The sequence below is a fragment of the Acomys russatus genome, chromosome 15 (genome assembly GCF_903995435.1).
Source record: "Acomys russatus chromosome 15, mAcoRus1.1, whole genome shotgun sequence".
Taxonomy (NCBI): Eukaryota; Metazoa; Chordata; class Mammalia; order Rodentia; family Muridae; genus Acomys; species Acomys russatus.
In genome coordinates this window covers 65,626,682-65,639,481 of record NC_067151.1, presented here as the reverse complement: position 1 = coordinate 65,639,481, position 12,800 = coordinate 65,626,682, and the positions used below count along the sequence as shown (strand labels likewise).

Genomic DNA, 12,800 nt, shown 5'->3' with positions numbered 1-12,800 from the left:
TAAGAGTTCATCACTGTCATGGCTGGAAAGCATGGGACCAGGCGTGCCTCGGTCATGGTGTCTGCTGACAGCAATAGAACAATAACTAGGGCATTTTATTCATAACACACACTCTATAGTTTATTAAAACATAATGTAGGATGGTTTTCAACTATGTGTTGGTGAATAAGATGTTTCAATTAAAAAAAAAAAAGCCAGGTGGTGGTGGCGCACACCTTTAATCCCAGCACTCGGGAGGCAGAGGCAGGAGGATCGCTGTGAGTTCAAGGCCAGCCTGGTCTACAAAGTGAGTCCAGGACAGTCAAGGCTACACAGAGAAACCCTGTCTTTTTTTTTCCAAGACAGGGAGGAGGATGTGGGAGGCAGCAGAGGCAAAGGGAGATGGTCAGAGCTCTACTGGAGCAGACTGCTCAAAGGAAGTGTTTGAAGACTTTAAAGAGGAATGAAAGCTTGATGTGTGAGATTTTAGTTCCATGTTTGTCTCTTGCCCCGTAATGTCCCTGGAGGCAGGGTTCCCGAGCCCAAGAAAGCTGTCACCAGATGCCATTCCTCAACCTCGGATGGCCTAGCTGCAGGCCTATGACGTAAATTAACCTCTACTTATAATTCTCCTGCTTGTGATGCTCAGTTAGCGCAACAGAAAACAGACTTAGACAAAATATGAAACACAACAGGACTGGGGAGATGCTCCGGGGTCGAAGGGCTTGATTTGTGTGCCGACCAGCGTTCTGACCTGCAGGGCCATGGTGAGCACTGCGCGGACACGGTGGCCAGCCAGCCTGCAATCCCAACCCGTGGAAAACGGGAATGGAATCGCTGCTGTAAGCCATCCCGCCTGCAGCAGGAAGCTCCGGCCCGGCATGAGAGCTTGTCTCCACATGCAAGGTGGAGAACAACCAAGGAAGAAACCCAGTGTCACCGGATGTGGTGGCGCACCCCTTTAATCCCAGCACTCAGAAGGCAGAGGCAGGTGGATTGCTGTGAGTTTGAGGCCAGCCTGGTCTACAAAGCAAGTCCAGGACAGCCAAGGCTACACAGAATAAAACCCCCCCAAAAAAGGAAAGAAACCCAGTGTCAACCTGGGGCATACACATATGCAAGCACATGCATGCATGCACACCCTCTCCCCAAAAGTCTAAAACATCGGTTGGCATGCTCACCCCTCAGGTTTCCTGTGACAATCATCCCCCTAAATCTTTGGATGATTACAGGGAGATGTTTGACAGCAGTGACATCACGCTGGATCACCCACACAGATGAGCCACCACAACCCCGTCAGCCTTTCTCTACACAAGAGAGCCGCAGTGGCACAGGACTCCCTCCGTCCCCTCCACAACAAGGCCACCTGAGGATCTGAGCATCGATTCAGCATTTTATTCATTGGTGCTTCCAAAAGCTCATCTAAGAACAGCACAGCGAAGAATAGTGACAGCAGCGAGATGCTGCTCGGGAGCAGAGTGAAGCCAGGCTCCTTAGAGCAAGGGCTGGGAACCCGGAGGACGGGCTTTGGGGGCATTTAGAGCCAGATGTCCGAAGTGCAGTCACCCCCTGGGTAGCGAAGCTCATGAGCCAGCGCTGGTCCAAGGGGCTCCCTCCCAAAGTCCACCAGAAAGTTGGGGTTCAGCTTCAGCCCTCCATGTACCGTGTCTACATCGATCTGCAGCATGACCGAGCCTTCCCTGCAAGAGAGGAAGGGGGCAAGTGAGTGGTCCTCGTGAGTGTGGATGGGTCCCTGGTGTTGAGACAGGGTCCAAATGGGCCGTGTAAATGTGGGGCCCACGTGGAGTTCCTGAGGCATCTTCAGAAGGCCAAATGGTGCCTCTGAGGAGAGGGGACACCTGGCGAGGCGAGCCCGCACACGGCCTCTCACCTGGGGAGATCGGGGTAAAACTGCTTGTCCCAGGCACTGTACAGCGACGTGGTGACATAAAGACGTCTCCCATCCAAGCTGAGCTGGATCATCTGAGGGCCTCCGGGAATTCGTTTTCCCTTGGGGAAACAAGGGGTCAGACTCCACCCAGATTGGCCAGTTGGCACGGCAGCTGGAGCCCAAGACTATGCCACCCAGTCCTCCCCGAGCGCAAATCTGAGGGGCCAGTGAGGCCAGAGCTGTGATGATGACGACGTTCTCACCTTGATCACTAGAGGCTCCGGCTGACACTTTAACTCTGGGTCCTCCAGCACTTGCACAGGGCCTCCTTTGACAATGCTGCCCCCGATGAAGATCTGGGTGGAGGGGCGCAGAGGACAGAGCGGGAAGACAGTGAGAGGCAGAAGCCTCATCTTCATTACCAACCTCGCTGATTCTAAAACCCAGTGAGGCCGATAATGAAGCAGACCAGCTGAACACCAGCATCCCGCCCTGCCTCCCGTGGCTCCCCGAGCGCGGCAGCTGTCTCACACTTCTGTCACTACACTGTGATGGTCTCTACGCCTGCTCAAGCCATGATAGAGTAAACCTTTCCTTTCTCTGTTTTTATCAGGTAGTTCACCACAGCGACAAGAGGAGTAACTCATGTAGGTGTGTACATTACAGAAGTGCTGGGTGTGTGTGTGTGTGTGTGTGTGTGTGTGTGTGTGTACGCACACTCGTGTTGTTTGAGATAACACCTCACCTTGTAACTCTGGCTGGCCTCAAACTTCCTATGTAGACCAGCCTGGCCTTAAACTGACAGAGACCCGCGTGTCTGTCTCTGCAGCGCTGGTCTTCACCGTGCGCTCCTCCACACCCTGCTAGCATCAGACACGGACTCCGTGTCCAGCTGCGACTCTCCAGTTCCGAGCCTGTACCTCTGCCCACATTTTTGCCTTTCCTGCCCCTCCTTCGCCCCTCAGCAGCTTTCCAGCCTCTACGCTGCCACACTCACACTGTCCTTCACTAACGCCCTACCTGCCCAACGAGGCGGGGCTTCTGTGGGTTAGAGATGTCATATTGCCGGATGTCCCCGTGCACCCAGTTGCTGAAGTAGAGAAAGCGGTCATCCAGCGACAGCAGGATGTCCGTGATCAAACCTAAGGGATAGTTCAGGGGTGGTAAGGAGTCTGCCTTTCTTCCCAGGCCAGGACTCAACCTGCTGCCTCCTGCCCGCCCCTGGCACTCACCTGGCATTTCGGGGAGCATCCAGCCTTTCACCTTCTTGGAGGACACTTGGATCACCTTCTCCACTGACCAGGTGCCTCTCTACATTGGGGAAGGGAGGGAGGAAGTGGACTTATCAGAGCTGGGGACAGGGAGGGAGCAGACTCTGGGCCTTTTGGGGAGGGTCTCCTTCCCTGCAAGGCCCTCAGATAAGTAGCATGACTGCTTCACCATGGCACCGTGACGTTTGTCAGAGTGGCTGGCACAGATGCCCACTGAAAGGCTCTAGCAGAGCAGAGCACAGCAAATGCTGGTTTTGCCTTTTACCCCTTCCCCCCTTGCTGAAAACTGTTAGATTACATTCCTACAGCTGGCCCAAGGCTCATCCCCTTATTTGGCCCCTTCGTCCTCCTGAGGCTGACCACCCAGGTCAAACTATAACAGTATTAAAGTCCAAGCTGGGTGGTGGTGGCGCACAGCTTTAATCTCAGCACTGAGGAGGCATATTTCTGAATTTGAGGGCAGCCTGGTCTACAGGGTAAGTTACAGGACAGCCAGGGCTACACAGAGAAACCTTGTCTAGAAAGACAAAAACAAACACAAAGTATTGAAGTCCAACAGCCAAACGCCCCCTTTGTCTAACCTAATTGGCACGCCCAATTAAATTCAATCAGATCATCTTAACACGGGGCGGGGGGGGGGGGGCTGCTCCGTTTTTCTCTTTATAAACTGCCGTCCTCGCCATTACAAGCCTTTCCCCTTCTCCCTCGTCCTCCTCATCCTCCCCCCCCCCCCCAGCACTCACAAAGAAGATCCACCTGCCTCTGCCTCCCTGAGTTCTGGGGTGACAGGCCTGCCTAGCGGCTAAACACATATTTCCGATGGTCCTTCCCCCCTGCCCCCCACACAGGGTTTCTCTGTGTATCCCCTGTTGTCCCAGACTCATTTTGTAAGCCAGGTTGGCCTTATTCTGTCTGCCTCTGCCTCCCGAGTGTGGGGATTAAAGGCATGCACTACGACCCTGCGTCCTCTATCTCTTGTTTTTATCTCGCTCCCTTTAAAAATTTGTTCACTTTACATCCTGATTGTAGCCCCCTTCATTGTCGCCTCCCAGTCCTCCCTCCCTCCCTAACACTGCCCCTCCCCTAGTCCTCAGAAAGGGGAGCCCTCCTCTCCTGTCATCTGACCTCAGCCTATCAAGTGTCATCTGGACTGTCTGTATCCTCTTCCTCTGTGGCCTGGCAAAGCCGCCCCGCCAGGGGAAAGTGAGCAAGGAGTCGGGGCACGTCAGAGGCAGCCCCTACTCCCCATATTATGGGACCCACAAGGAGACAGTGCTGCCTGTCGACTACATCTGAGCAGAGGGGTTAGGTCCTCGCCATGCCTGGTCCTTGGTTAGTTGTCTTCATCTCTTATTCCTGCCTTCTGTCCCTCTGTCCTTCTGGGCAAATAAATCTCTTTTGTGCTGAGAACTTGGTCTTGCTGTGTTTTGAGTCAACTGTTTTCCTTTCATTCACTAAGTAGATTTTAGATTTTGTTTTGTTTTGCTTTTTGAGATAGTCTCATGTAGCCCAAGCTGGCCTCCAACTCTTTGTAGCCAAGGCTGGCCTTGAACTCCAGTTCCTCCAGCCTTCACTTTCCAAGTGCTGGGATCACAGGTGTGTGACATCATGCTGCCTTAGGTTTTTAATGAATTTATCAATATGGCCAATTAGGTTTCAAGTGTCCCTAACAAAAGTCATGCTGACATTTAATTACACTGTGAGGAATTAAGAGGTGGGACCTTTATTGTTTTCATGAGTCAGAAGTCTGCTGTAGAAAAGGCTGGCCTTGAACTTGCAATCCTCCTGCCTCAGTCTCCCAAGAGCTGGGGTTACAGGTGTGAGCCATTCTAACTGGGACCTTTGTGTTTAGTTTATTGTTTGTTTTTAACTTAATTCACTTTTATTTTGTTTTATGTGCGTGAGTGTTTTGCCTACATCTATTTCTGTGCACCGCGTGTACCTCTGGTGCCCTCAGATGTCAGAGGTTAGAGAGAGGACTCAGATCCCTTGAACTGGGGTTACAGCACTTGAGTGCCACTGTGCAGATGCAGGAATGGAAGGCCCTCTGGGAGAGCGGCCAGTGTAGTTCAGGAAGACCAGGCTGGCTTCCACTTCCCGGAGATCTGCCTGCCTCTGCCTCCCACATGCTGGGATTAAAGGCGTGCGCCACCATCTGGGGACTACGTGGGACCTTTAAGTAGTTAAGTCAGAGCTCATGGAGGATGGATTCAGCCAGGAGAGTGTTCATGGTTATCTTGAAAATGAGTCCGTTAATGAAGAAGCCAATTTGTCTCCTGCACGTGCTACCTCCCTCTGTGATGCCCCTGAAGGCGGGGTTCCCAACCACAAGAAAGCCGTCACCAGATGCCATTCCTCATCCTCGGGTGGCCTAGCCTCAGACCTAGAGCTAAACAAATCTCTCTTCCTTACACTTACCCTGCTCGTGATGCTCAGCTGCTCATTTATAGCAACAGACATTGAAGAGAGGTAGGCCGTGTAGCCGGCAGCGCTCCTTCCTGGGAGAGCCTTAGGTTGGTGGGCCCAAAAACCGTGGACACTGAAGCCCGGGAGGAGGTCCTGATGCGAGCCTCGGGAGCCGTGTGCGTGTGCGTGTGCGTGTGTGTGTGTGTGTGTGTGTGTGTGTGTGTAAGATACCTCATTCTTGTAGAAGCGCTGGATGTTGGAGCTGAGGGCACAGCCTACGAAGCCCTGGGTGGCAGCCGGGTTGTGCAGGAAACGGATCTCCAGGGGGATGAGCCCGTCCTTCATCTGCAGGGTCTGGATAATCTCATGACGCTGCCAGTCCCACACATGTATGCAGCTCCCATACAGCCCTGAGTGGGGAGGGATAGGGACCGAGGCTGGGCTCAGCTCAGGATGGGAGGCCATGGGCAGAGGCAGGGAACGACTAAGATGGAGAGCTGGGAATGGGCACAGAGGACTCCTCTGAGCACCTGGCACTCTGAGCACTTGGCATGTTTTAGCCTGTTACCCGGAGGTAACAGGTCTGCAGATCTGGCATAGGGCAGGGGGCTGAGAGCAGGGGGTGTGGACCGAGGCTCCTGCCCATCCTTGGGGTAATTCTTACCGGCTTCCACGTGAGCAGGGTTGAAGCCATCTTTGAAGACATTGGGAGCTGCCCATTCAGTGCTGACCATGACATTGTGTCGAGGCTGGTACCAGAAGTCATAGCCCATTGGCGCGGCACCCCCAGGCTTCTCCCATGTCCCTTTCACCTCAAACGTCTCTCCATCCAGCAGTACGAACCCCCCTGAGCAGGGAGGAAAGGGGCTTAGCTTAGGTAGAGGTGGTGGAGCTACTGCTCTTTCCCAGCAGGCTGACCAGATCCTTAAGGTCAGGTGCCCGGACATCCATGTCAGAGACGGCGGTGAGAAGCAGGCCCCGACTCTGTGCTCCCCTCTTAGCCACTTCCTTGTCTTCTTGGAGCTCTGGGAAAATGTCCTCCGTCTCATAAGTGTCACTTGCCCAGCCTGCTACAACCATAGTGGGTTCTTTCCAGAGTCTAAGCTTGTTGGGCAGGTGATGCCAAGCAGCTGCAGGCAGCGCTCTAGTTCCTGCCTGGCCAGCTGTCCTCTCTCCCGCCCCCCCCCCCCCCCCCCCCGCCCACTTCCTCCTTTTTTTTTTTTTTTTTTTTTGCTTTTGCTTTTTCAAGTCAGGATTTCTCTGTGTAGCCCTAGCTGTCCTGGGTTGGCCTTGAACTCACAGCGATTTCCCCCGTCTCTGCCTCCTGAGTGCTGGGATTAAAGGCATGCATTACCGTGCCCAACTAAATTTTTCTAAAAAGTTAAAAAAACAAAAACAAAAACAAAACCACAAAGCCAAGCCAAGGTCTTGGATTCTCAAAGGCTGGTATTGTACTATGTACTTCCTAGGTTCATGTGTAAGTTCCCAGCCTTACCCCAGACTACTGACCATGGCAGACTCCGCACATGTGCGTGTGTGCACCCGTATGTGTGCATTTGTGTTACTGAAATTGGGACTTTACATGCCGGGTGGTGGTGGCGGTGCACATCTTTAATCCCAGCACTCGGGAGGCAGAGGCAGATGGATCGCTGTGAGTTTGAGGCCAGCCTGGTCTACAAAGCGAGTCCAGGACAGCCAAGGCTACACAGAGAAACCCTGTCTGAAAAAAATAAAATAAAATAAAATAAAAAAAGAAAGAAAAAGAAATTGGGACTTCACTAGTGATAGGCAAGTGCTCTATCACTGGGGTATATTTCTAGTCTTCTTTTATTTGTATTTTGAGACAAAATCTTGCTAAGTTTCCCAGGCAGGCCTTGAATCTGTGATCTTTCTGCCTTGGCCGAGAGAACAGCTGGAATTATGGCCTGCACCGCCAGGCCCAGCCGGGCCTCATCACTGTAGGAGTAATTGAAACAACTGACATCACTTGCTGGACAGGGCTCCGCCAGCCAGTTCTCCCTGGCTCCTCACTCCATCACTCCCCGCACAGACAGCCACCTCCCATGCTTCTTAGATGCTGAGGTTTGCGTGTGCATCTGTGGAGCCAGCAGATACCTTTGGCATTACCCTGGGGGTCCCCCAAGGAGCTGATCATCACCTCCCCGCTGGCCAGGCAGTGGCTGGTGTGCAGATTGCCCAGGCCGCACTTGGCATGGATTTCACTGGGTTCGATGACCTGGAGAGGGTGAGGGATGGGGTGAGAACAAGACAGAGCCAGGAGTCCTGTCCTCTTTTCCTCTCCCTGAGGGAAGACATCACAAGTTCAGCCTGGTAACTCATAGAACAGCAAGGAGAGGCAGAGAAGCAGCCAATAAGTCTTCAGTCAGGGCATCGCCCTCCCTCCCCCCATGTCTTTAGATGGAATTCCCGTATCCTGGGGCCCCTCCCATGTCCATGTTGGCTCCATGTCCTCAGCAGACAGCTGTGAACATCTGGTGCAGAGGGAGGACATCTGGCGGAATGTTGAGAGGAAGCCCTGAGCTCCTAACGTAACCCATGGGGAAAGATGGCTCTCTCTTCTGCTCTCAAAGACAAGCCTCCTCTTCTGTGCTGCTCAGTGGAGCCAGCTCAGCATGCCCAGGTCACCTCTGAAGCATACCCTCTTCCCTCCCCCAAACCCCCCACCCTGTTGCTGAGCCAGAGCCTGTGTAAACGCCTGAGGCAGCTGGTCTATGGGCTGTTGGGCCAGCGAGTGCAGTAGGGTCTCCAGCCACAAGGACAGAGGACATGCCTTATGCAGCTTTGGGGCACGAGGCACAGAGCCTATGTCCACCACATAGATGCGGGAGGAGATGAGACTGGGCAGGATGAGCTTGTTGCGTGACTTCGTGCTGTCCCCAAAGCAGCTGCTGCAGGTGTTCCACCCTGAGTGGTGCAGCTCGTCCTTCAGGTGGGGCATGGGCAGCCTGTGGATGACCTAGGATGGACAGAGAAAAGCAGGGAGTGCTGCTTGCCCAGGCCAGGCCTCTATAGAATCCAAGTGGGCTTGATATCCCAGCACAGACAGCACCCTGTGCAGAGAACAGCTTCCACTGCCTTACCAAGGAGGAGCAAGAAGTGGGGAGTGAGGGAACCACGCTGTGTGGTGGGAGTCTCAGGGCTGCCAGTGACCATGCCTCACCTCACCTGGCTATACTGGGGGGACTTGGGGTCAACATCCACAGTAGCCAAATAATCCGGGGCCTCTGTGCCTGTGTTTCTGTAAATGCAGGGCAGGTAGATAATCTCCTCTCGAGGTCCTGGGAAGGAGAAAGCAGGCTATGGGACCGGGCTGGGCAGAGGCGGCCCGGGGTTGGCCAAGGGGCTAAGGCTAGGTCGGCAGTCTCTTCACCCTACCATGGGGTCTGCAGAGAGAGACTGGCTCTCAGATGTACAATTACCTTTCATGGCTTCCAGAGGGGTTGGGTAACCTGGGCCACACTTTGTGCATTTTGTATCTGTAGAAACAATAGGAGCTTGTTGGCTGGCGTCTGCTTTGGAGGTAAATTCTCCCTCCGTACAGCCCATAACACGCACCTGGCAAGCAAGGCAGACTTAATGCTGCCCCAGGTCCCTACTCCAGCCCCATCCCTTTGGCCTATCTCCCCCTCTCCGGACTCCTGTTTCCCAACTCTGATGATCCTGAGGGTGTGGTGGGAGAGTGGAGGCACATGACCCGCTGGGCCTTGGAGAAAGTGGGGCAGAGGCTGTGCGTTCAACAGTTACATGACAAGGACTTCGCTTCCAGCCTTTGCCTACCGGAGTGGTCACAGGAACTTGGTCAAATTATCTAATTCTGATCCAGTTCATCTGTGAAAAGGGGATAGTGAGACTATCACAGTGGGCGGGGCACTGTGACCATGGTGGGGGTGGGGTGGGGTGGGGCGGGGCACTGTGACCATGGTGGGGGTGGGGTGGGGTGGGGCACTGTGACCATGGGGGGGGGTCAGGGGCATGGGGGGGCCAGAAACAGGAGGACATGAGTTCAAGACTAGCCTTGCTACATAGCAAACAATTGAGTTGGGGTGCATAACTTTAATGCTTTTAATCCCAACACTCAGCAGGCAGAGGCAGGTGGATCTCTGCAAGTTCAAGGCCAGGCTGGTGAACATAGTTTTGGGACAGCCAAGGTTACATAGAAAGACGCTGTCTCAAAACAAAACCAAAACAAAACTGAGTTAGAGAGGCTGGAGAGATAGCTTAGCAGTTCAGTTCTCAGCATCTGTACCAGGCCGCTCGCAAGCCCCGGAAAGTTCAGCTCTAGGGAGGTCAGATACCTCTGACCTCTGGCAGCAACATGACTCATCAGCACACACACACATACACAGACACACACACACACACACACACACACACACACACACGCAATAATTAAAACCAGCCAGGCATGGTGGCACACACTTGTAATCCTAGCACTCAGGGAGGCAGATGCCAGTGGCTCTGTGAGTTGGAGGGCAGCCTGGTCTACAAATCCAGTCCAGGACAAGAAATCTTGTCTCAAAACAAACAAACAAACAAACAAACAAGGCCTAAAATAAATATTTAAAACAAACAAACAATGGAAAGAGGCCGCTCAGTGATAGAGCACTTGCCTAGGATCAAAAGACCTTGGGTTCAATTCTCAACATGACAAGACAAGACAAAACAAAACAAAAAACAACAAACAAAATCAGAGGGGCCTTTGTGAGACCTACACCAGTTGGGCAGTCTTCTGATGCCTGTTCTGAGGAGCAGCCCTCAGGGACAGAGCAGCTGTATCTCCCACCAAATTCATCCAGGGCGGGGCCTGTGGACTTTCTCCTTCCAATCTAGGTCCTGAGCCAGGCTGCTGGCCACACCCGGGATTAGACAACCAACCCAGATAAGGGGACGGGGCGTGTGTGTGTGTGTGTGTGTGTGTGTGTGTGTGTGTGTGTGTGTGTGTGTGTATGTGTGTGTAAGACTGATACCAGCTGTGTGTCCTGAGGCCACTCTCTACTTTCCCACTCAGGGCAGCTGCAGGGAAAGGCCCTTCCTGACCCTACAGTCTGACCAAATAGCCACCAGGGGCTTCCAGTTTCTGAGAGTGGGCCAGACAGCAGAGGAGTTGAACACAGAAGGGGCTAACTCAAGTAGAAAGAAATCCTGGAGTGGATTTCACAGGACTGGACTCTGCCTCCCGCCCTGCCCCAGGGCCACAGCAGGCAGGAGAGGGGTTAGAGAGATGGCTTAAGGCTTAAGAGAAATGGCTGCTCTTACAGAGAACCCAGATTTGATTCATGGTACCCAGATGGTGGCTAAGAACTGTCTATAACTTTAGTGTCAGGGTATCTGACACACTCTTCTGGCCTGCTCAGGCATAAGGCGCGCACGTAATGCACATAAATGCAAGCAAAACACCTATACAGACAAAATGAAGTAAAAGTTTAAGAAAATAATAAAAATAATAAGAAAGCAGTAAAGTCCAGAGCAAAAGCCTTGTCTGCCTACTGGGAGACCCACTTCTAGAAGGTGGAGGAAGTCAGGAGGCCACAGCGGCGTAGAACCCGAAACCTGGCTTCACCTGGACTTCACCATGTAGCTCAGGCTGGCCTCCAACTCACAGAGATCCTCTGTATTAGCCTCCGCAGCACGGGGTGCAGGCAGAAGGCACCACACACTGATTTAAAGGAGTGAAGAGCATCGACAAAAAGTATGTTTGAAGTCCAGCACTCATGAGGCAGAGGCAGGAGGATCTCTGTGAGTTCAAGGTCAGCCTGGTCTACGTAGGGAGTTCTGGAACAGCCAGGCTGGCTATGTAGTGAGACCCTGTCTCAAGAACCAACCAAACAAAGCCCAAAAGGCCAAACATCAACATCAACAAAAAGGCCGTTCTGGGGCAGATGAGATGGCTCAGGGGTTGGGCACACTTGCCGCCCTTGCAGAGGACCCTGGTTCAGTTCTCAGCACCCATGGAGCTCACACCAGTCTGACACCTTCTGGCTTCCATGGGCACTAGACACCTGTGCTACCTACATATATACACAGGCAAACATCCCAAATAAAAACATCTTTAAAAAGAGGGAAGAAGTGGAGGAGGTTTGTCCCACTCTCCCAGGGCGTGGTCCAGGCTGCTAGGTTGCCTGGAGCAGCATCTCTCTCTGTGGGGCATAAGCATCTTAAGCAGGTTCGGTGACATCTTGAGTTTGGGGAACCCAGGCAAAGTTCAAGTGGCTTTCCTATGCCAGGTGGGTCAGCGGTCTTATTATTAGCCCAGGGGGGAACCAGCTCCAAGGGGAAACAGGACCTCAACACTCCTTCCCAAACCCAGCTCTCAGCCTGATGTCCACAAGCTCACAGGGAAAAGGGTAAGAGAGCTGTGGGATTTGGGAGGGGCACTGAACCGGGTCCTCGGTGGGCTGGTGTGGCCACCCCTGACCTCCCCAGTTGACTGGCAGGTATGAAGCAGCTTCAGAGATCCAGGCTCTGACAGCTGTTCCTTTGTAACTCCCGACCCAAGCAAGACGTTGACCCAGTGCTAGAACCAGAATCACCTATTTACCAGGGTGACAACCTGCCCCTGCCCCTCCCTGCCCTTGCTGAGCCTGGGTGGGATTCACAGAGCACCCCTCCTGCCGGCCCCTTTCTATTCCTTAGAACTTAAGCAAGGCTGAGAAAGAAGTCTCGTGCGTGTGTGTGTGTGTGTGTGTGTGTGTGTGTGAAGCCTTCACTTGAGCTGCTTGTGCGCATGCCTGCAGCGCAGGGACAAGAGGCCAGCTCTTCACTGCCCTCCTCACAGGAAGGAGGAGGACCCTCGAAAGCAGGGGTGGACTATGCATGGTTTGTGACCCCCTCTCCTTACCCATGCTGCTGGCTGACACTCTGGTCCTGCAGGGTTTGCCAGGAGTGGGCAGAGGCTCGGCAGAGAGCAGCGCTGGTGGTGGAGGGAGACTGCACAGGGAAGGGGCAAAGGGAGGGAATTTATGTAACCAATTGGGGGAGAGGTGGGGCAAGGGGCGGGGCCCGGCTGCCATCCAGAGTAAACTATACAGGGCAGCTGGCCAGAAGGCAACCGGCCAGGATGCCATCAAGTGGGGTGTTCGAATCACAGGATGTGTGTGTGTGTGTGTGTTTTCATACAAAAATGTCTGTGCCATTAGGTATTTTTTAAGTTTGTGTGCCTGTGTAGCATTCTTCTGTGGGTTCCCAATGTGTGTGCCTTTATGTTTGTGTGGTCATGGGTGTGACTTTGTGTG

The 12,800-nt window shown here is 53.3% G+C and overlaps 1 protein-coding gene across 1 annotated transcript; it reads right to left on the bottom strand.

The window, feature by feature from the left end:
• Window positions 1-1,499: 1,499 nt before the first annotated feature.
• On the bottom strand, window positions 1,500-12,523 carry Selenbp1 (selenium binding protein 1). Its single transcript, XM_051157681.1, has 12 exons — window positions 12,407-12,523; window positions 8,988-9,044; window positions 8,734-8,846; window positions 8,339-8,524; window positions 7,663-7,783; window positions 6,212-6,394; window positions 5,779-5,957; window positions 3,103-3,181; window positions 2,891-3,012; window positions 2,134-2,226; window positions 1,871-1,989; window positions 1,500-1,679 (listed from the first exon to the last, which is right to left on the bottom strand). The coding sequence occupies exons 1-12, from the start codon at window positions 12,408-12,410 to the stop codon at window positions 1,517-1,519; spliced, it is 1,419 nt and encodes a 472-aa protein (XP_051013638.1). The 5' UTR covers window positions 12,411-12,523; the 3' UTR covers window positions 1,500-1,516.
• Between the last annotated feature and the right edge of the window lie 277 nt (window positions 12,524-12,800).